The sequence below is a fragment of the Bos mutus genome, chromosome 17 (assembly GCF_027580195.1).
Source record: "Bos mutus isolate GX-2022 chromosome 17, NWIPB_WYAK_1.1, whole genome shotgun sequence".
In the NCBI taxonomy this organism is placed as follows: Eukaryota; Metazoa; Chordata; class Mammalia; order Artiodactyla; family Bovidae; genus Bos; species Bos mutus.
In genome coordinates, this window is record NC_091633.1 from 5,281,600 (window position 1) to 5,304,872 (window position 23,273).

The 23,273-nt window shown below is 41.8% G+C and overlaps 1 protein-coding gene and 1 long non-coding RNA gene across 3 annotated transcripts in view; one reads left to right on the forward strand and one right to left on the reverse strand.

Annotated features, from left to right (window-relative positions):
* Positions 1-21,382, reverse strand: part of LOC138991469 (uncharacterized) — a 74,206-nt gene extending 52,824 nt beyond the window's left edge. Inside the window, exon 1 of the long non-coding RNA XR_011467414.1 lies at positions 21,231-21,382. This is a non-coding gene — a long non-coding RNA (uncharacterized lncRNA). The remainder of the gene's footprint in view (positions 1-21,230) is intronic.
* A 73-nt stretch (positions 21,383-21,455) lies between these two features.
* PITPNB (phosphatidylinositol transfer protein beta) overlaps positions 21,456-23,273 on the forward strand; it is a 61,416-nt gene continuing 59,598 nt past the window's right edge. For both annotated transcript variants that reach the window (XM_070385932.1, XM_070385931.1), the window contains exon 1: positions 21,456-21,589. In XM_070385932.1, coding sequence (XP_070242033.1) covers positions 21,570-21,589 — 20 coding nt within the window. In that variant the 5' untranslated portion in view covers positions 21,456-21,569. The remainder of the gene's footprint in view (positions 21,590-23,273) is intronic.

The window sequence follows — 23,273 nt, forward strand, 5'->3', positions numbered from 1 at the left end:
ATCCAAGAAGAAGATATAACAATTATAAATATATATGCACCCAACACGGGAGCACCACAGTACATAAGACAAATGCTAACAAGTATGAAAGGAGAAATTAACAATAACACAATAATAGTGGGAGACTTTAATACCCCACTCACACCTATGGATAGATCAACTAAACAGAAAATTAACAAGGAAACACAAACTTTAAACAATACAATAGACCAGTTAGACCTAATTGATATCTATAGGACATTTCATCCCAAAACAATGAATTTCACTTTTTCTCAAGCACACATGGAACCTTCTCCAGGATAGATCACATCCTGGGACATAAAGCTAGCCTTGGTAAATTCAAAAAAATAGAAATCATTCCAAGCATTTTTTCTGACCACAATGCAGTAAGATTAGATCTCAATTACAGGAGAAAAACTATTAAAAATTCCAATATATGGAGGCTGAACAACACGCTGCTGAATAACCAACAAATCACAGAAGAAATCAAAAAGAAATCAAAATTTGCATAGAAACGAATGAAAATGAAAACACAACAACCCAAAACCTGTGGGACTCGGTAAAAGCAGTCCTAGGGGGAAAGTTCATAGCAATACAGGCACACCTCAAGAAACAAGAAAAAGTCAAATAAATAACCTAACTCTACACCTAAAGCAACTAGAAAAGGAAGAAATGAAGAACCCCAGGGTTAGTAGAAGGAAAGAAATCTTAAAAATTAGAGCAGAAATAAATGCAAAAGAAACAAAAGAGACCATAGCAAAAAATCAACAAAACCAAAAGCTGGTTCTTTGAAAGGATAAATAAAATTGACAAACCATTAGCCAGACTCATCAAGAAACAAAGGGAGAAAAATCAAATCAACAAAATTAGAAACGAAAATGGAGAGCTCACAACAGACAACACAGAAATACAAAGGATCATAAGAGACTACTATCAACAATTATATGCCAATAAAACGGACAACGTGGAAGAAATGGACAAATTCTTAGAAAAGTACAACTTTCCAAAACTGGACCAGGAAGCAATACAAAATCTTAACAGACCCATCACAAGCACGGAAATTGAAACTGTAATCAAAAATCTTCCAGCAAACAAAAGCCCCGGTCCAGACAGCTTCACAGCTGAATTCTACCAAAAATTTAGAGAAGAGCTAACACCTATCCTGCTCAAACTCTTCCAGAAAATTGCAGAGGAAGGTAAACTTCCAAACTCATTCTATGAGGCCACCATCACCCTAATACCAAAAGCTGACAAAGATCCCACAAAAAAAGAAAACTACAGGCCAATATCACTGATGAACATAGATGCAAAAATCCTTAACAAAATTCTAGCAATCAGAATCCAACAACACATTAAAAAGATCATACACCATGATCAAGTGGGCTTTATCCAAGGGATGCAAGGATTCTTCAATATCCGCAAATCAATCAATGTAATACACCACATTAACAAATTGAAAAATAAAACCCATATGATTATCTCAATAGATGCAGAGAAAGCCTTTGACAAAATTCAACATCCATTTATGATAAAAACTCTCCAGAAAGCAGGAATAGAAGGAACATACCTCAACATAATAAAAGCTATATATGACAAACCCACAGCAAATATTATCCTCAATGGTGAAAAATTGAAAGCATTTCCTCTAAAGTCAGGAACAAGACAAGGGTGCCCACTTTCACCATTACTATTCAACATAGTTTTGGAAGTTTTGGCCACAGCAATCAGAGCAGAAAAATAAATAAAAGGAATCCAAATTGGAAAAGAAGAAGTAAAACTCTCACTATTTGCAGATGACATGATCCTCTACATAGAAAATCCTAAAGATTCCACCAGAAAATTACTAGAAATAATCAATGACTATAGTAAAGTTGCAGGATATAAAATCAACACACAGAAATCCCTTGCATTCCTATACACTAATAATGAGAAAACAGAAAGAGAAATTAAGCAAACAATTCCATTCACCATTGCAACGGAAAGAATAAAATACTTAGGAATATATCTACCTAAAGAAACTAAAGACCTATATATAGAAAACTATAAAACATTGGTGAAAGAAATCAAAGAGGACACTAATAGATGGAGAAATATACCATGTTCACGGATTGGAAGAATCAATATAGTGAAAATGAGTATACTACCCAAAGCAATTTATAGATTCAACGCAATCCCTATCAAGCTACCAACAGTATTCTTCACAGAGCTAGAACAAATAATTTCACAATTTGAATGGAAATACAAAAAAACCTCGAATAGCCAAAGCGATCTTGAGAAAGAAGAATGGAACTGGAGGACTCAACCTACCTGACTTCAGGCTCTACTACAAAGCCACAGTTATCAAGACAGTATGGTACTGGCACAAAGACAGAAATATTGATCAATGGAATAAAATAGAAAGCCCAGAGATAAATCCACGCACATATGGACACCTTATCTTTGACAAAGGAGGCAAGAATATACAATGGATTAAAGACAATCTCTTTAACAAGTGGTGCTGGGAAATCTGGTCAACCACTTGTAAAAGAATGAAACTAGACCACTTTCTAACACCATACACAAAAATAAACTCAAAATGGATTAAAGATCTAAACCTAAGACCAGAAACTATAAAACTCCTAGAGGAGAACATAGGCAAAACACTTTCCGACATATATCACAGCAGGATCCTCTATGACCCACCTCCCAGAATGTTGGAAATAAATGCAAAAATAAACAAATGGGACCTAATTAACCTTAAAAGCTTCTGCACATCAAAGGAAACTATTAGCAAGGTGAAAAGACAGCCTTCAGAATGGGAGAAAATAATAGCAAATGAAGCAACTGACAAACAACTAATCTCAAAAATATACAAGCAACTCCTACAGCTCAACTCCAGAAAAATAAACGACCCAATCAAAAAATGGGCCAAAGAACTAAATAGACGTTTCTCCAAAGAAGACATACAGATGGCTAACAAACACATGAAAAGATGCTCAACATCACTCATTATCAGAGAAATGCAAATCAAAACCACTATGAGGTACCATTTCACACCAGTCAGAATGGCTGCGATCCAAAAGTCTACAAATAATAAATGCTGGAGAGGGTATGGAGAAAAGGGAACCCTCTTACACTGTTGGTGGGAATGCAAACTAGTACAGCCACTATGGAGAACAGTGTGGAGATTCCTTAAAAAACTGGAAGTAGAACTGCCTTATGATCCAGCAATCCCACTGCTGGGCATACACACTGAGGAAACCAGGAGGGAAAGAGACACCTGTACCCCAATGTTCATCGCAGCACTGTTTATAATAGCCAGGACATGGAAGCAACCTAGATGTCCATCAGCAGATGAATGGATAAGAAAGCTGTGGTACATATACACAATGGAGTATTACTCAGCCATTAAAAAGAATACATTTGAATCAGTTCTAATGAGGTGGATGAAACTGGAGCCTATTATACAGAGTGAAGTAAGCCAGAAGGAAAAACATAAATACAGTATACTAACGCATATATATGGAATTTAGAAAGATGGTAACAATAATCCGGTGTACGAGACAGCAAAAGAGACACTGATGTATAGAACAGTCTTATGGACTCTGTGGGAGAGGGAGAGGGTGGGAAGATTTGGGAGAATGGCATTGAAACATGTAAAATATCATGTAAGAAACGAGTTGCCAGTCCAGGTTCGATGCACGATACTGGATGCTTGGGGCTAGTGCACTGGGATGACCCAGAGGGATGGTATGGGGAGGGAGGAGGGAGGAGGGTTCAGGATGGGGAACACATGTATACCTGTGGTGGATTCATTATTTTATTAAAAAAAGAAAAAGATAGGACTCTAAAAGCATGACCTCTAAGGCTTAATAAATTGATACACTGAATTTATTTTATTTTTAATTTTAAACTTTTTATTTTTTATTGGGAGATACAGCTGAAAAAGTTGGCTTAAAGGTCAACATTCAGAAAACGAAGATCATGGCATCCAGTCCCATCACTTCATGGGAAATAGATGGGGAAACAGTGGAAACAGTGTCAGACTTTATTTTTCTGGGCTCCAAAATCACTGCAGATGGTGACTGTAGCCATGAAATTAAAAGATGCTTACTCCTTGGAAGGAAAGTTATGACCAACCTAGATAGCATATTCAAAAGCAGAGACATTACTTTGCCAACAAAGGTTTGTCTAGTCAAGGCTATGGTTTTTCCTGTGGTCATGTATGGATGTGAGAGTTGGACTGTGAAGAAGGCTGAGCGCCGAAGAATTGATGCTTTTGAACTGTGGTGTTGGAGAAGACTCTTGAGAGTCCCTTGGACTGCAAGGAGATCCAACCAGTCCATTCTGAAGGAGATCAGCCCTGGGATTTCTTTGGAAGGAATGATGCTAAAGCTGAAACTCCAGTACTTTGGCCACCTCTTGTGAAGAGTTGACTCACTGGAAAAGACTGTGATGCTGGGAGGCATTGGGGGCAAGAGGAGAAGGGGACGACAGAGGATGAGATGGCTGGATGGCATCACTGACTCGATGGAGGTGAGTCTGAGTGAACTCCGGGAGTTGGTGATGGACAGGGAGGCCTGGTGTGCTGCAATTCATGGGGTTGCAAGGAGTCGGACACTGATCTGACAGCTGTGATAGTTTTAGGTCTACAGTGAAAGGATGCAGCCATACATATACATGTATCTATTCTCTCCCAAACTCCCCTCCCATTCAGGCTGCCACATAACATTGAGTAGAGTTCCATGTGCTGTACAGTAGGTCCTTGCTGGTTATGCATTTTATTTTTTTATTTTTTTTTGTGTGTAATAAAGTTTTATTAAAGTATAAAGGAGACAGAGAAAGCTTCTGACATAGGCATCAGAAGGGGGCAGAAAGAGTACCCCCTTGGCTAGTCTTCAGCTGGATATATAGTCACTGCTGCTGCTAAGTCGCTTCAGTTGTGTCCAACTCTGTGCGACCCCATGGACGGCAGCCCACCAGGCTCCCCATCCCTGGGATTCTCCAAGCAAGAACACTGGAGTGGGTTGCCATTTCCTTCTCCATGATTATGCATTTTAAGTACAGTAGTGTGTACATGTCCATCCCCAAATACCTAACTATCCCTCCCCCACCAGCAACCATAAGTTCATTCTCTAAGTCTGTGAGTCTCTTTCTGTTTTGTAAGTTCATTTATATCATTTTTTTTTCTTTTGATTCCACATATAAGGGGTGTCATTTAAAACTTAAAATTTTGTTCCTTAAGATCCCACCATTTAGTAAACAATGCATTAAATAAGTTAAATGTATCAAAGAACCTATAGCAGTTTAGTTGCTCAGTTGTGTCTGACTCTTTGCGAACTCAAGCACTGCAGGATGCCAGGCTTCCCTGTCTATCACCAACTCCTGGAATTTACCCAAACTCATGTCCATTGCATCAGTGATGCCATCCAACCATCTCATCCTCTGTCATCCCCTTCTCCTCCTGCCTTCAATCTTTCCCAGCATCAGGGTCTTTTCCAGTGAGAGAGTTCTTCACACCAGGTGACCAAAGTATTGGAGTTTCAGCTTCAGGATCAGTCCTTCCAATGAATATTCAGGACTGATTTCCTTTAGGATTGACTGGGTTGACCTCCATGCAGTCCAAGGGACTCTCAGGAGTCTTCTCCAACACCACAGTTCAAAAGCATCAATTCTTTGGCACTCAGCTTTCTTTATAGTCCAACTCTTACATCCACACATGACTACTGGAAAAACCATAGCTTTGACTAAACAGACCTTACCAAAGTAATGTCTCTGAGTTTTAATATGTATGCTGTCTAGGCTGGTCATAGCTTCTCTTCCAAGGAGCAAGAGTCTCATAATTTCATGGTTGCAGTCATCATCAGCAGTGATTTTGGAGCCCAAGAAAATAAAGTCTATCACTGTTTCCATTGTTTTCCCACCTATTTGCCATGAAGTGATGGGACCAGATGCCACAATCTTAGTTTTTTGAATGTTGAGTTTTAAGTCAGCTTTTTCACTCTCCTCTTTCACTTTTATCAAGAGACTCTTCAGTTCCTCTTCACTTTCTGCCATAAGGGTGGTATCATCTGCATATCTGAGGTTATTGATATTTTTCCCGGTAGTCTTAATTCCAGCTTGTTCTTCATGCAGCCCAGCATTTAGTATGATGTACTCTGCATATAAGTTAAACAAGCAGAAACCATATACAGACTATATATAGAAAAAAATATATATTCTATATACCCATATACAGAAAATAAACCAAAGAACCCATTTATAGAATATATGTTTAAAAACACCTTACAACTCAAGACAAAAATAATCCAATTTAAAAAAAGGGAAAAATAATGGATTAAAACTTGAACACAAGATCTGGGAAACTTTAAAACTCACAGAACAAAACATAGGTAGTAAGCTCCTTAACATGAGTCTTGGCAATAACTTTTTGAGTTTGACACCAAAAGCAAAGGTATCAAGAGCAAAAATAAATAACGGAGGCTACATCAAACTTAAAGGCTTCTGCACAGCAAAGAAAATCAGGAAATTGAAAAGGCAATCTACTAAATGGGAGAAAATATTTCCAAATCATATATCTGATAAGGGGTTAATATTCAAAATATATGAACTCATATAACTCAACAGCAAAAAAAAAAAAAAAAAGGCAACCCAGTTAAAAAATGGGCAAAAGATCTAAATAGATATTTTTCCAAAAAAGATATACAGATGGCCAAGAGACCATGAAAAAGTGCTCAATATCATCAGTTATCAGGGAAATGAAAATCAAAAGCACAATGAGAGATCACCTCACACCTGTCAGAACGGCTGTCACCAAAAAGACAAGAAATAACGAGTGTTGGCAAGGATGTGAAGAAAGGGAATTCTTGTGCACCGTTGATGGGAATATAAACTAGGGTAGCCACTGTGGAAAAAAGTATGCAAGTTCCTCAAAATGTTAAAAATAAAACTACCATATCATCTAGCCATTCCACTTCTGGCTATTTATCTGAAGAAAGTGAAAACACTCATTTGAAAAGATATATTCACCCCCTGTTCACTGCAGCACTGTTTAGACTAAGAGTCAAGACACGGATGAATGGATAAAGAAAATGTCACATATATATTTAAATTTTAAAATGGGATATTATTTAGCCATGAAAACAAAGAAACCTGGCCATGTGTGACAATATGGGTGGACCCTAAGGGCATTATGCTGCTGCTGCTAAGTCGCTTCAGTCATGTCTGACTCTGTGTGACCCCATAGATGGCAGCCCACCAGACTTCCCCGCCCCTTGGATTCTCCAGGCAAGACACTGGCGTGGGTTGCATTTCCTTTTCCAATGCATGAAAGTGAAAAGTGAACGTGAAGTAGCTCAGTTGTGCCCGACTCTTAGTGACCCCATGGACTGCAGACTGCCAGGCTCCTCTGTCCATGGATTTTCCAGCCAAGAGTACTGGAGTGGGGTGCCATTGCCTTCTCTGAAGTAAAATAAGTCAGACAGAGAAAGCCAAATACTGTATAATCTCACTTATATGTGGAATCTTAAACAAACCAAGCTCATAAATACAGAGAACCAGTTGGGTGATCACCAGAAGCAGGGGTTGGAGGGGTGGTATAGGGTTGCACAAAATGGGTGAAGGGGATCCAAAGGTACAAACTTCCAGTTATAAAATAAATAAGTCATGGGGATATAATTTACAGTGTGGTTACTATAGTTAATAATACTGGACTGCATGTTTGGAGGGCTTCCCTGGTAGCTCAGATGGTAAAGTGTCTGCCTGCAATGTGGGAGACCTGGGTTCGATCCCCAGGTTGGGAAGATCCCCTGGAGAAGGAAATGGCAACCCACTCCAGTATTCCTGCCTGCAAAATTCCATTGTTGGAGGAGCCTGGTAGGCTACAGCCCATGGGATTGCAAAGAGTCAGACACGACTGAGCAACTTCACTGGCATTATTTGGAAGTTGCTAAGAGAGTAAATCTTAAAAGTCCTCATCACAAGAAAACAACTTTTTAATTACAGTGACGGATGTTAACTAGCCATATTGTGGTGATCATTCTGCAATATATACATATATCAAGTCATTATTTTACACCTGAAATTAATATGTTATATGTCAAGTATACATCAAAAACTGGGTAAAAGATTTGAACAGATATTTAACAAATATATGACTGGCCAACAAGCACACTAGTCATCAGGGAAATTCAAATTAAAGCCACAAGTAGATAACAGATACAATTTTAAAATTGAGCACAACAAAGATGATGAGTTTATGGAGAAATCAGAACAATTACGTATTCCTGGTGGGAGCATAAAAGGACATAATCACTTCTGAAAACTATTAGGCAGTTTCCTACTGCAAGAAATTTCACGTCTAAGTACATACACAATAGAAATAAGGATAATGTTACTAAAAGACTAGTGTCACTATTCGTAACAGTCAACAACTGGAAACAACTCAAATGACTAGTATCAGTAAAATGGATAATGTATATTCCTATAATGGAATATTCTATGAGAACGACCAAATTGTTACAGAAGAATTTCAAATAGTGCTCAGGAAAAGCAGCCAGACACAAAAGAAAGCTGATTATTCCTTTTATATACAAGTTCAAAATAAAAAAACTATCAACCCACTCCAGTACTCTTGCCTGACAAATCCCCTGGAAGGAGGAGCCTGCTAGGCTGCAGTCTGTGGGGTCGCAAAGGGTCAGACACACGACTGAGCAACTTCACTTTCACTTTTCACTTTCATGCATTGGAGAAGGAAATGGCAACCCACTCCAGTGTTCTTGCCTGGAGAATCCCAGGGACAGGGGAGCCTGGTAGGCTGCCATCTCTGGGGCCGCACAGAGTCAGACACGACTGAAGCAACTTAGCAGCAGCAGCAGCATGATAAAAGGTGAAACAATAATTAGATGGTAAATACTGGACTGGGTTACAAGGGGAGACCTCTCTGGTTCTAGTAATGCTCCATTTATATTTTGGGGTGTAGTTATGTGTTTTTATTACTGAAAATCCACGAAGCAATATATTTATGATTTTTCACACTTTTCTGTATGCATGCTATATTTTAATAAAAATTTATCTTAAAAAACTAGAGAGGAAAGACATATCACCTACAAAGGGCCAAGAATTAGATGACTAATTTCTTTACTGCAAAAACAGGAGCTAGAAGACAGGATAATAGTATCCTAAATACATCAAAAAACACATCTCAGCCTAGAATTCTAAAACAAAGCGTTTTTTTATGAAGACAAAACATAGATATTTTCAGACCAAGAAAACATCACTTACCACTAAATAGACCTTTATTCAGGTAAATTTTAGAAGACAAATTTCAGGCAAAAATAAAATTAAGATGGAAGGGCTGCAATGTGAAGGGGAATGATGAGCAGATATACTGATAAAAATGTGGGCAAATCTAAATAAAATACTGATTGTACAACACTGGTACAAAAATGTTTAATAAGAGAAAAACTGAATGGGACCAACATAAAATTCAGTATATTTTCAATATATTAAAGTTTCAAGTTCAAACATGTTCAAAATTAGACTATTCTAAGTTCCCGACAGGGGATGAGATGGCTGAATGGCATTACCGACTTGATGGACATAAGTTTGAGTGAACTCCGGGAGCTGGTGATGGACAGGGAGGCCTGGTGTGCTTCGATTCATGGGGTCGCAAAGAGTCAGACACAACTGAGCAACTGAACTGAACTGAAGTTCCTTGTGTTATTCATGAGGAAAGTAAAAATACTGCTTACTTTTAAACCTTACATGTATGTTTTAAAAGCTAGAATAATAATTGAGAGACTAGACAAAGGCATATAAATTCCCAAAAAATAGATGAACAAAATGGAGAAAAGTAGCAAAACTGAGTAAGAAAATCCCTTCAACCCAAAAGGTGACAAAAAGGTATAAAAGGGATACAAACAGTAAGATGAACCTAAAATTGTAAAAATATATTCACAATGAATGAAATGGATAATTACATTGATATCATAACTAGAAAATCAGAATAAATGTTAAACAAACATATAATCTGTTAGCAAGAGTTACACTTATATACAAAGTTGAAAGTCAGGAGATGGGAAAGGAAACAGTAACACTTGTAGGAGAAATTATATGTCTAGGATTTGCTTTGGAGAAGGCAATGGCACCCCACTCCGGTACTCTTGCCTGGCAAATCCCATGGACGGAGGAGCTTGGAAGGCTGCAGTCCATGGGTTCGCACAGAGTCGGACACGACTGCGCGACTTCACTTTCACTTTTCACTTTCATGCACTGGAGAAGGAAATGGCAACCCACTCCAGTGTTCTTGCCTGGAGAATCCCAGGGACGGGGGAGCCTGGTGGGCTGCCGTCTGGGGTCGCACAGAGTCGGACACGACTGAAGCGACTTAGCAGCAGCAGCAGCAGGATTTGCTTTAAAATATTCCCCCCCAAAAAAATAAACTGGGGAGTGAGAATAAATGAGACAAGAAGGCCAAATTGATAATTGTTGAAGACAGGTGATGGACATATTGGAATTTATTACACACTTCCAACTCTGCATATGATAAAATTGCTTTCCAAATAACAAACAAGTTTAAAAAGACAGAAGATATCTGGGGCAAGTACTAACACAAAGTGACTTGGTTTAGCTAAATGAGTATCAGGTAAAAGCAATGCTAGAAAGACATCACACATAAATCCATTCACCTAAAAGAAAAAAAAATAAACTGCCGAGGTCCAGCCCTGGTGGATCCAGGGAATTCGAAGGGGAGACGGAGTCGGCGATCAGGATACCATAGAATTAAAGATACAAAGAGTGGTTAAATAGAGATAGCTCCGCGAAGAAATTCAGTGAAGAAAAGAGGCTGAATAACTTGGTTTACGTGGAAAACCAGTAAAATTCCAAGACAAGGAATTTGCGCCACCTACATAGGCCACAGGCGCCCTCCCGTTCTCCCGAAGGAGAGGAGACACTAAGGCCTCCCCGGTCACATCTTAGAAGCCCAGGTAAAATTAGCAGGCTTGGCGAGCCTCCACGCTCCAGATGGGAATTCAGCCAGAAGGTGAGAGAAAGAACGACATGGGGAGACCAAGCTTCGGTGAGCAAGGCCCACACTTTATGGGCACAACCTTAAGTTGTGCATAGAGGATAATGGGGGAAGGGGTAGAGTCATGCAAGGTCAGCAGTCCTTGATCCTTATCAAAGCCAGGCTTTTTTCCTGTAAACTTATCATATGCAAAAGTTTAGGTGATTTACATCTTCTTCTGGCCAGGAGGCCTATTAACATTTTATGACCCTTTCTTCAGAAAACTTATTTTTCTCTAAAGGTGATTGTTCTAAAGTCAGGCACCACCCTCCAAAAGCATTAAAGTTGCATTCCTATAGGGCAAAGGTGTGGTGGGCTATAACAAGAAAAGAACTAACTCAAGGGTCCAAGGTTACAAACATTAAAGCTACTATGTACATTCCTATACACCAATTATATTAATCAATACACTCCCAGGGACACAGCAGGTAAGGGATATGGAAACTTAGCAGCAAACATGGGCCCAATAAATGAAAACCCTTCACCAATATAATTTCTAATCAACCCACTATACTATACTAATAATCTTCTAACTGCTCAAAGGAATCTGTATTTAGAAAGTTTAGAACATCTCGTGCCTCTCACAGTTGGGAGGCTGTGAACAATCACATGTGGCCGAAGAACCTGTTCAGGCAGGCTAGAGAACTTCCAAAGGAGTTTGTGAACTAAAACACTCTTGTCAGGCCCAGGAACTTTATTAACTGGAGCTCTAAGTTAGCTCCTTCTCCGAGAGAGGTGGTGGGGGACAGCCTCCCGTAAAGTCAGAGGTGTAGGTGAGAGCACAAAGCAGTAAAGTAGGCAGACTCTGGTTTTGGGGGTAGATGCTCAAGAATTTCCTTTGAGTATGGCGAGCCTCCTTCCTCATGACCTTTGCCACAGGCGGAGTTCCTCACACTGGCTCTCGGAAATAAACTTTTCAAGCTACTGTTTTAAGTATCATTTGCCCCTCTTTGTAAAGTATTATCTGAATCTCAAGATACTACCAGTCATCTTGTTAAGCCACATCCTGCTATAAAGTATGAAATGGGAAAAATCAAACATCTACATCAACAATAACAAACATTTCTTTCAATAAGTGATGCTAAATTATTTACTATCCACGTAGGGGGAATGGATCACACCACCTTACACCGTACACGAAAGCTATGCCCAGGTGGATTAAAGGCCCAAATGTGAAACTTAAAAACTTTAGAGTGTCTTTATCACCTCTAGGATTTTCATAGTTCAGTTTAGTCACTCAGTCATGTCTGACTCTTTGCAAGCCCAAGGACTGCAGCACACCAGGCTTCCCTGTCCATCACCAACTCCTGGAGCTTGCTTAAACTCATGTCCATTGAGTAGGTGATGCCATCCACCATCTCCTCCTCTGTTCTCCCCTTCTCCCCTCATTCTTTCCCAGCATCAGGGTCTTTTCCAATGAGTCAGCTCTTCACACATCAGGTGGCCAGAGTATTGGAGTTTCAGCTTCAGCATCAGTCCTTCCAATGAATATTCAGGGCTGATTTCCTTTAGGATGGACTGGTTTGATCTCCTTGCAGTCCAAGGGACTCTCAAGAGTCTTCTCCAACACCACAGCTCAAAAGCATCAATTCTTTGGTGCTCAGATGTCTTTATAGTCCAACTCTTACATCCATACAGGATTTTCATAAGTAGACACCAAAAGTCAATGCCAGGCTTCAAAGGACAGGCTGACTCCCTTGTTAGGGGTTAACACACCTGGTGACTTGAAGTTGAAACCAATGCTCATTGACCATTTCAAAAATCCTAGGACTGTTAAAAATTATGCTAAATCAACTCTGCCTGTGCTCTACTAATGGAGCAGCAACACCTGGATGACAGGACATCTGTTTACAATATGGTTTACTGAGACCTAGTGCTCAAAAAAAAAAAAGGTTCCTTTCAAAGTACTACTGCTCACTGACAATGAATCTGGTCCTCAAGAGCTCTGAAGATGTACAGCAAGATTAATGTTGCCTTCATGCCTACTAACATAACATCCACTCTACAGCCCATGGATCAAGGAATCAATTTTCAAGTATTACTATTTAAGAAATACAGTTAAGTCTATACCTGCCTTAAGATTCACCATCTAGATGCCTCTAAGAATGTCTGTGATTCAGGGAAAGAGGTCAAAACATCATTAACAGGGCTTAGAAGAAGTTGATTCCAGACCTCATGGATGATTTTTGAGGGGTTTAAGACTTCCATTGGAGGAAGTTACTGCAGAGGTGGCAGAAATAGTAAGAGAACTAGAAGTGGAGCCTGAAGATGTGATTAAATTGCTGCAATCTCATGACAAAACTCTGAGGAGGAGTTTCTTCCTATGGATGAACAAAGAAAGTAGTTTTTTGAGATAGAATCTACACCTGGTACGGAGAAGGCAGTGGTACCCTACTCCAGTACTCTTGCCTGGAAAATCCCATGGACGGAGGAGCCTGGTGGGCTGCAGTCTGGGGTTGCTAAGAGTCGGACACGACTGAGCAACTTCACTTTCACTTTTCACTTTCATGCATTGGAGAAGGAAATGGCAACCCACGCCAGTGTTCTTGCCTGGAGAATCCCAGGGACGGAGGAGCCTGGTGGGCTGCCATCTATGGGGTCACACAGAGTCGGACACAACTGAAGTGACTTAGCAGCAGCAGCTTAGCAGCTACACCTGGTAAAGATGTTGTGAAGATTACTGAAGAGACAACAAAAGATTTAGAACAGTACATAAATTTAATTGATAAAGCAGTAGCAGGGTTTGAGAAGATGACTCCAATTTTGAAAGAAGTTCTCCTTTGGGTAAAATGCTACCAAACAGCATTGCATGCTACCGAGAAATCATTTGTGAAAGGAAGAGTCAACTGATGTGTCAAACTTCATTGCTGTTTTAGGGTGCCACAAGCCACCCTAGCCTTCGATAACCACCACCCTGATCGGTCAACAGTCATCAACATCGAGGCAAGATCCTCCACCAGCAAAAAGATGAAAACTTGAGACTTCCTTGGTGGTGCAGTGGTTAAGAATTCATCCTGCAATACAGGGGGCTGGTCAGGGGACTAAGATTCCACAGGCCATGGGGCAACTAAGCCTGCTCGCTGCAACCAATGATCCCACATGTTGCAAGGAAGACAGGACCCAGCCAAAAAAACTCAATGAAGGCTCAGAAGATGGCTAGCATTTTTTAGCAATAAAGTATTTTTTAACTAAGGTATGTACATGTTTTAAGACATAATGTTATCGCACACTTACTAGACTATCATATAGTATATAACTTTTAAATAGGCTGGGAAACCAAAAAACTCACGACTTGATTTATTTTGACATTCACTTTATACTGAGGTGGTTGGGAATCAAATCTGCATTATCTGAGAGGTATGCCTGTATTCTCAACAACCAAAAGGTGAAAGCAACCCACTGTCCATCAACAGATGAATGAATAACGAAAACGTAGTATACCCATACAATGAAATATCATTCAGCCTTAAAAACAGAAGGAGATTCTGACACAGACTACAATATGCTAAGTGAAATAAGAAGCCAGTTACAAAAAGACAAATACCGAATGATTCCACTTATATGATATTCATAGTAGTCAAAATCATATAGACAGAAAGGAGAATGGTGCTTGTCAGGGGCTGGGGAGAAGGGGAGTGGAGAGTTACTGCCTAATAGGCAGAGAGTTTTAGTTTTACAAAATAAGAAGAGCTATGAAGATGGACTCAAAACATTATGAAATTAAAAATAGTTAAGATAATAAGTTATGTACATTTCACAATAAAAAAAGGAAAAGGCCTTATAATAAAATAAAGGATATTAAAAAAAGGAAAAGGATCAGACCTAAATGTAAAAAGGTAAAACTTTAAAACTTCTAGAAGAAAACACAAAACACGATCTCTGTGACTTTGAGGTAGGTAGAGATTTCTTAGGTAGGACACAAAAAGCACAAAACATTAAAGGAAAAAATCAGACTTCCTTGGAATTTAAAATTTGTTTGAAATATACCATGAAGAAAATGAAAAGCCAAGCTGCCACAAGTATTCACAACAAATACGTCTAAGAAAGAGCTTGTATCTAGCATAAAGAACTGTTATGACTCAATAATAAAAAGAAAATCAATTTTAAAATGGGTAAAATATTTAAACAGTCACTTCACAAAAGATATACAAACGACTGATAAATACAAGAAAAAGTACTCAACATCATTAGTCTTCAGAGGACTGCAAATTAAACTGCAACTAGACACCACAACATATCCACTAGAATGGCTAACGAGTGCGGAAAGGGCTGTGAATAACTGAACTCTCATACATTGCTGGTGGGGATGTAAAACAGCAAGTGTGTTATTCACTCAATTGTGTCCGCTCTTTGCAACTGCATGGACTGTAGCCCGCCAGGCTCTTTTGTCCATGAAATTCTCCAGGCAAGAATTCTGGAGTGGGTGGTCATTTCCTTCTTCAGGGGATTTTCTCAACCCAGGGATCAAACCTGGGTCTCCTGCATTGCAGGCAGATGTTTTACTGTGTGAGCACAACCACTTCACAAATCTACTGGCAGTCTGTCCCAGAGCTAAATGTCCACTTCCTTTATGATTCAAGGGAAATTTTCCCAAGATAAATGAAAACATATCTGCAGAAAGACTTTTGTAAAAATATTCATTGGAGCTTTATTTATAATGGCCAAACCCTGGGAAGAACTCAAACGTTCACCAAGCAAATGGTAAACAAAGTCTGATATATCCACACAAAGGAATATCACTCAGCAATGAAAAGAACTGAACTATATACAACATTAATGAATCTCAAAAACCCTGAGTGTAAAAAGCCAGAAACAAATAAGGCTATAGCACAGTCATCCCTCAGTATCCATGGGGAACTGGTTCCAGGACCAGCTATGAGTAACAAAATCCAAGGACACTCAAATCCTACCAATGGCCCTCCATATCTGAAGTTCCACATCTGTGTGTTCAACCGAGGATTGTGCAGTACTGCATTTACTACTGAAAGAAATGTTTATAAATGGACCCGAAGATTAAACATGTGTTGTTCAAGGGTCAACTGTATATCAATGATATGAAAACTCTAGAAACACTTAGCACCTGGCATATAATACCAACCTCAAAAATGTTACTGTGACAAAGTTTTCTTAAAGACAAATCACTCTGCACACGAGTCACTATAAACCCGTGGCTCTCCACCGGGGGCAATTCTGCCGCACAGGGGACACTGGGCAATGTCTGGACTGTCACGACTGGAGCTGTGCTACTGGCCTCTAACGGACAGACGTCAGTGATGTTGTGGAACATGCTACAACGCACAGAACAGTCACCACAACAAAACTAACAGGAACATGAGCAAAGGTTAAGAACATGGCCAGTCAACATGAAAAGATCCTCTTCCCGTAGAAAAATGCAAAGTGACCAAGATAGCATTTTAAAACCAATAAAATGGTAAAAAATGAAAAACTCTGACAATACCAAATGCTGGTGCAACAAAGAACAGAAATGCATACTACTATAAACTGCAGGTGAAAAGGTGCACAACCACGTGTCGCTACACACACTAATTTTGTTGTTCAGCTGATAAGTTGTGTCTGACTCTTGTGCGACCCCATGGGCTGTAGCCCACCAGGCTTCTCTGTCCATGGGCTTCTCCAAGCAAGAATACTGGAGTGGGTTGCCATTTCTTCCTTCCTCCAGGGGATCTTCCTGACCCAGGGATTGAACCCGAATCTCCTGCATTGCAGGTAGATTCTTTGCTTATAGCCACCAGGAATGTACATACACATATATGCATTCCAATTCATGCATTAGGATGAATAGTGATTAATGACAGTAGTTACCCTAGGGATGGAGGGAGTGGGGAGGAACTTACTTATATCTTAATTTAAATTATGGACTTCCCTGGTGGTCCAGTGGTTAAGAAATCTGCATGCCAATGCAAGGAACACCAGTTACATCCCTGGTCCGGGAAGATCCCACATCAAGGGGCTACTAAGCCCGTACACCACAACTGCTGAGTCCATGAGCTTGTGCTCCACAACAGGAGCAGACACCACAATGAGAAGCCCGTACACGGCAAGTAAGAGTAGCCCCCAGTCGCTGCAACAAAAGAAAGCCCCAGTGCAGCAAGGAAGACGCAGCACAGCCAAAAAAAAAAAAAGTTCTAGAAAAGAGGTTCTTACCTTAAAAAAAAAAAAAAAAAAAAAAAAAAATTACTGTTCTGCTCTCTGAAAGCTGTAGGTTTTAAAATAATTCCTGCGGCTTCCCTGGTGGCTCAGGGGTGAAGAATTCACCCGCCAATGCAGGAGACATGGGTTTGATCCCTGGTCGGAAAAGATCTCACACACCGTGGAGCAGCTAAACTCATGCGCCTCAACTACTGAGCCTGAGCTCCAACAGCAATAAGAGAAACCTTTGCAACAAGGAGCCTGCACACTGCAGCTAGACAGGAGCTCCCGCTCACGGCAACCAGAGAAAGCCCACGCACAGCAACGAAGACCCTGCACAACCAAAAACTTTAAATGATTCCCATTCACTGAAACCCTAATACATATCAGGTAATGTGTAAGATACACTTCATATCTGATATTCCTCGCAACAAATCTAGGTTGTAGATATCAGTAGCTCCTTTTTTTTAAATAGATGAATAAACTGCATCTGAAATTAAATGATTTACTCAGGGTATAAACAGTCAGCTAGTGGCAGAGCCAGGATTCAGACCAAGGGCTTTCCACTGCAAGGCCCAATCCTGTCTCTCCCACAGCAGTACAATGTTACGACCTACGTGCTAATGTTTGACCATATTAAAGCGTTCTTGGAAATAACTCTTTAATAACAATATCTCAATCAAGATAATTCTAGAATGGGGAGACGATAAAGAAAAGAGGATGGCAAAATGCAGAGTAAGAAAAGCAAATAAAAGCTATGGACGGCACCCCTAGAAAAATGTACACAGACATGAAATATACACAATCTCACTGGTTCACAAATTTCCTGGGAGCAAACACTAAAAAGCTTTTGGAATCCAGGTTAAAAACTTCTCTTTAGGGGCAAAACCAGGCCATATTCACTTATAATATCTGAAGGACCATCCAAATTTCTTTGACCCGAGTTGCACCTTATTAACTAGCGCATAAATGGTCCAAACATTGCTATAATCAGAAACCTTTTGGCTTGCCTCAGTAAAATCTACCACCATTCTAACTATAACGAGCTCTTTGTTCCAGAACATTTACAAGAGAAGTAATGCGGCTGGTGGTTACAGGAGGCTTCCAGAATTAAATTCGGACATCTTGTGTGTAAAGGTTACCTTTGTTGAAGGATGAAAGTTAGAACAAAGATCAACAGACATTAGGCTTAAAGGAGGAGGACCTTTTATAGAACCAGAAATAATTACGAATAAGTTACATCCCACTGTGGGTTCATATTTGCAAAAATGTACCAGATGCAGCATCTTTAGTTTTTTTTTTTTAGTTTTAAAACAAGAAAATGCCACACAGCCCATTAGCTTATTTTTTCCCCATGTAACAGTCTTTTTCTTTATATTTCCTTCTTTCTCATTTTAGGCGATGGTTCGTCTTTCCTGCTCTCTTCAATATTTCCTCATTCTGCCATTTTAATATCTTTAGCAGATGTAATGTACAGATATTTAGTTACACAGATTTCATGTTTTCTATCAAACTAGTTAATTTTGGATTAGCATGTTGTTTCCCTCAATACATACATCTAAACTGGTTGATTTCTTTATCTTGTGCTTTTCAATTAAGTGTTTTACCATGACTCCTCCATTGTGGAAAGAGACAGTGTCAATACTGTATACTAGTTCAGAGTTATGCTCCACCCAGCACACACTCTTTTATTTTACAACCATACAGTGTGGGGGAGGCAGAGTAATCAAGGGAAGTACTCTCAGAAGGCAACAGTTGAGCCTCATGTTACAAACAGCCCAGCCTGTGAAGATGAGGGAGGAGTCCCAATTAGAGGAAAACAGACTATGAAGCTGAAATTCACTTAGAGTAGTTAGTTGCACAATGCTATGAAAACCCCGATGAACCTTGTGACTGATCCAATATTATCTCCTTGGACCTTAAAATGCACCTCCTAGTGCTCTTGTTCAGCACTACCGTATTCAAATGGTAGACTGTCTATTCTCACCCTTAAGTATCACCTATAACTGAGAACAATGATTTGTCTTAAATATTGCCTACATGCCTCAACTTTTCATTTTTATTTAGAAAAAAGTCAGTGTACTGGAAAGAGATTTTGAAAATTTTAAAACCTAGATTTGAAACTTGGCTCTGTAAACAAGCTAGTTGAGTGACTTTTGCCCAAGTCACTTAACTTGGCTTGCGGAACACTTTTTTTTCCTTTTAAAAGCGTGCTAAAACACCTATCTCCTAATGTTGTTCTAAGGATGAAATGAGACAAACATTTCCATTACCTAACACAGTACTTGGCATATAACAGAGGCCTGATCAGTAGAAGTGACTGCCACTTTCTAAGCTCCCCCAAAGTAACAGCATGTGTTTCCCTGAATCCTCATCATCACAATAACTAGCACAATGCTTCACACATCACAGAAACCCAGGCAATCCCAGGGACTACCATAGGGGGCAGTTTCCAACTTTAGACAAATATTTCACTACTATTACTTTTCTTGGAGGCAGTCCTAACTTCACTGGGTGTATTTTATATAGGTTTATATATAAGTGTTTTATTACTCTTTTAATATTCTGTTAATAACCTTTCAACAGCTTCCAATGGTTCTTAGAATACAAGGTAAACTCTTTACGATCTATTTAGTCCCAGCTTCTGTCCCCTCCCCTTACTTAAGACCTTCTAGCCACACCTGGCTTCCACCTGCTCCTCAACTACTACCCCTAAGCGAATTTCAGCCTTACGGTCTATTTTCCTCTAACTAGGACAGGATGCCTCCCGAACTTCACAGTTCAGTTCAGTCGCTCAGTCGCCTCCGGCTCTTTGCGACCTCATGGACTGCAGCATGCCAGGCCTCCCTCACCAACTCCTGGAGTTTACCCAAACTCACGACTATTGAGTCCATGATGCCATCCAACCATCTCATCCTCTGTCATCCCCTTCTCCTCCCACATTCAATCTTTCCCAGCATCAGGGTCTTGTCCAATGAGTCAGTTCTTTGCATCAGGAGGCCAAAGTATTGGAGTTTCAGCTTCAACATCAGTCCTTCCAATGAATATTAAGGACTGGTTTTCTTTAGGATGGACTGGTTGGATCTCCTTGCTGGCCAAGGTACTCTCAAGAGTCTTCTCCAACGCCACAGTTCAAAAGCATCAATTCTTCGGTGCTCAGCTTTCTTTATGGTCCAACTCTCACAGGCACACATGACCACTGGAAAAACCATAGCCTTGACTAGACGGACCTTTGCTGGCAAAGTAATATGTCCGCTTTTTAATATGCTGTCTAGGTTGGTCATAACTTTTCTTCCAAAGAGTAAGAGTCTTTTAATTCCATGGCTGCAGTCACCATCTGCAGTGATTTTGGAGCCCCCCAAAATAAAGTCTGGGCTATTTATCACAACAGTGGCCTCCTGAGAGCCCTTCTTCCCTTGATTAGTCGGCCTCCCCCACCAGTCCGTGTTATCTTATTCCTGGACTAGTACTTTCCACGACGCCCAATTCTCTTGTTTCCAAGTGAGGGACAGGGACAGTATCTGTTTTGGTGGTTGCACCCAGGGCTTATACCTGTGCCTGGCACTGAGCACGCGAGTGACCCAGCTACAACTCCTCCTACGGCCACCTCCTGGCTCCCGGCTGGAGCCCGGGTCGTGTGGGGGCTTCATCGGGACCCGCTAGCGTCTCCTCACAACCGGCCCCGTTCCCGGGTCCTAAGGACGCGCACTCCCTTTCCCCGCGGGGAGCTGGGCGGGACGGTGGGACGCCCCCGCGGTCGGGCCACAGCCACGGCCGGAATTCTGGACCCAAGGGTAGGGGATGTGGACTTTGGGAACTCGTGCGGCCACAGTTGCCCGCAGCGCGCGTCTAGGTCTGTGGAACCGGCGCGCAAACCCCCCACCGGACCAACCCTTCTCAGACTCGAGTCTTTAACGCGGACTTCGCAACGGAGGCGTCCGTCAAGAAGGCGGCCTCCTCTCAAAAGCGGTGAGAGAAAGTTGAGCTCTTCTCACCAGAAAACGACTTCACGGAACGGACTCGGAAAACTCACCAGAGAGCGCAGGCTGCACTGACCTCCCCTCCCTCGATAGAACCAGACTGGAAACGCGAGCCGCCGCCGGGAGACAGGCCAACACGCGCTGAGCCCGCGCAGCCGCAGACGAACCTTCGCGCGCCCAGGGCGGGGCGCGGGACTGGGGCGGGGCCAGCTCCTCTCGCGCGCTGACGCGACGGGTCGCGGCGGAAGGGTGTGGACGCGCAGGCGCCGCGGCGGCTGGGACGGCAGGGGGCGGAGCCGCGCAGGCGCTTTGAGAGGCGGTAGCGGCGGCGGCAGCGGCGGCGGTGGTGGTAGAGGTAGAGGCGGCGGCAGCTGTGAACGGGTTCCGGAAAGATGGTGCTGATTAAAGAATTGTGAGTGGGACCCGTGGGCGTGAGCGAGGTTCCGGGGCGGCAGCGGTGGGGGATCCATTGACTGAGAAGTGGCAGAATATTCCTAAGAAGGAGCGAACCGCGGGGCCGACCGCTCTCAGCGTGCGCCCCCTCCCGCCGGCAGGCGCCCCCGGCCCGCCTGAGGCCCCTCAGCGGTGCGCTGCCCGCTTCCCCCACCCCCAGCGCTGTTACCGTGGTAACAGTGCCGCCCTCTCCCCCCCCTCCCACCCCAGGGGCGGAGGAGGCAGGGTCCCGGCCCGAGCGCGTGGCTCCGGCGGGCGCGGCGGGGAGTTTCCGCTGGGACCCGCCTTCTCCCCAACCGCCCCCCCCACCCCAGTCTGAGACTGGGCCCACCCGCAGCCGAAGCCCGAGGGTGCGGGGGAGACGCGATGGGTCTGTGATTTGTCATGCCCGGGGCGGAACTTGCCTGTAACCCGCGGGAGGTGGGCTTGCCAGCTAAAGGCTGCCCTGGTGGTCGGAGGCTCGAGGTGGGACGTAGGCGCCCCGAAGTTCCTGCAGGAGCTGGGAGTCGGGAAAAACCTGTCTTCGCTAGGAAGCGAAGCTCTCCCTATCCCGAGAGAGCCATCTCTCTGCTCTTGAGTCTCAGTTTCCACATCTTGAAGATGGGATGACACTCTGGGCTCCATGGACTTCCCCCGGGTTTAGATGAGGCGTTAACACGTGGTCGGTCGTATGGAAGGGTTCCCAGGTGCATCAGACCAGCTACGTGGTTTTGTTGAAAAGTTAAGGCATTTCCTACCGGCAAGGACTGTGACTACTGATCGCAGGAAATCTGGTTGGCAGCGAGTGTTCCGCTGTCACAGCTGGTTCATGTCAGCCACTGTTTGGGCAACTGGGGATTTCTAGTGTGGCCCATTCTTGGGTGTTTCAAATGCTCTTTTCATTATAAACTTTTGAAATTTTTGGCTTAATTTAGCTACTTCCAGACAGCTTATTTTTAGTGTTAGGTCAGATTTCTTTTTAAAAGTCACTCCTGTCGCTTCTCTGCTTAAAAATCTTCCGGACCCCCTTATCTCACTGAGAGTAAAAGCCAACGCCTTTAGGATAGATACCCTGGGAGGTTTTAACCACTATTTTGTTCTGATTTCAGTTACAGCCCTTCCCTTGCCCTTTCCAAGCTCACAAGGTTTCTTTCTGTTCCTTCACTACTCCAGGAAAATAAGCTCAGTTCAGGGCCTTTCTGCTTGCTCTTGCCTCTGGGTGAAGAACTCTACCCTCATTTTACTAATTCACGCCTTTTCAGGTCTTTGGTTAAATATCACTTTCTTGGAATCTCTTTCTGAAGATCCACTTGCAACCCGCACGGTTTGGTGTTTGCTTTTCCGGCTTCATTGTTCTTCATAGAGCTATCACCATCTAACGTGCTTCTCTGTTACTGGATGTATTCTCTCACTGTACATAAACTCCATGAATTTGTCTATTTTGCTCACTCTCGTATTCCCAATTCTTGAAGTCTCAGGCACATAGTAAATGTTCAATAAATATTTGTTAAAGAAATGAATGAAACATTCTAACTTTAGTCAGTGACAGCGATCCTGAGAAAAGACAAGTTTTTAGTTAAAATTTTATTAAATTAAAAATAATTCTCTTCCATTTCATTTGTATCATGTAGCATGAAAGTGTTAGCTCATTTATTACTCTGAAA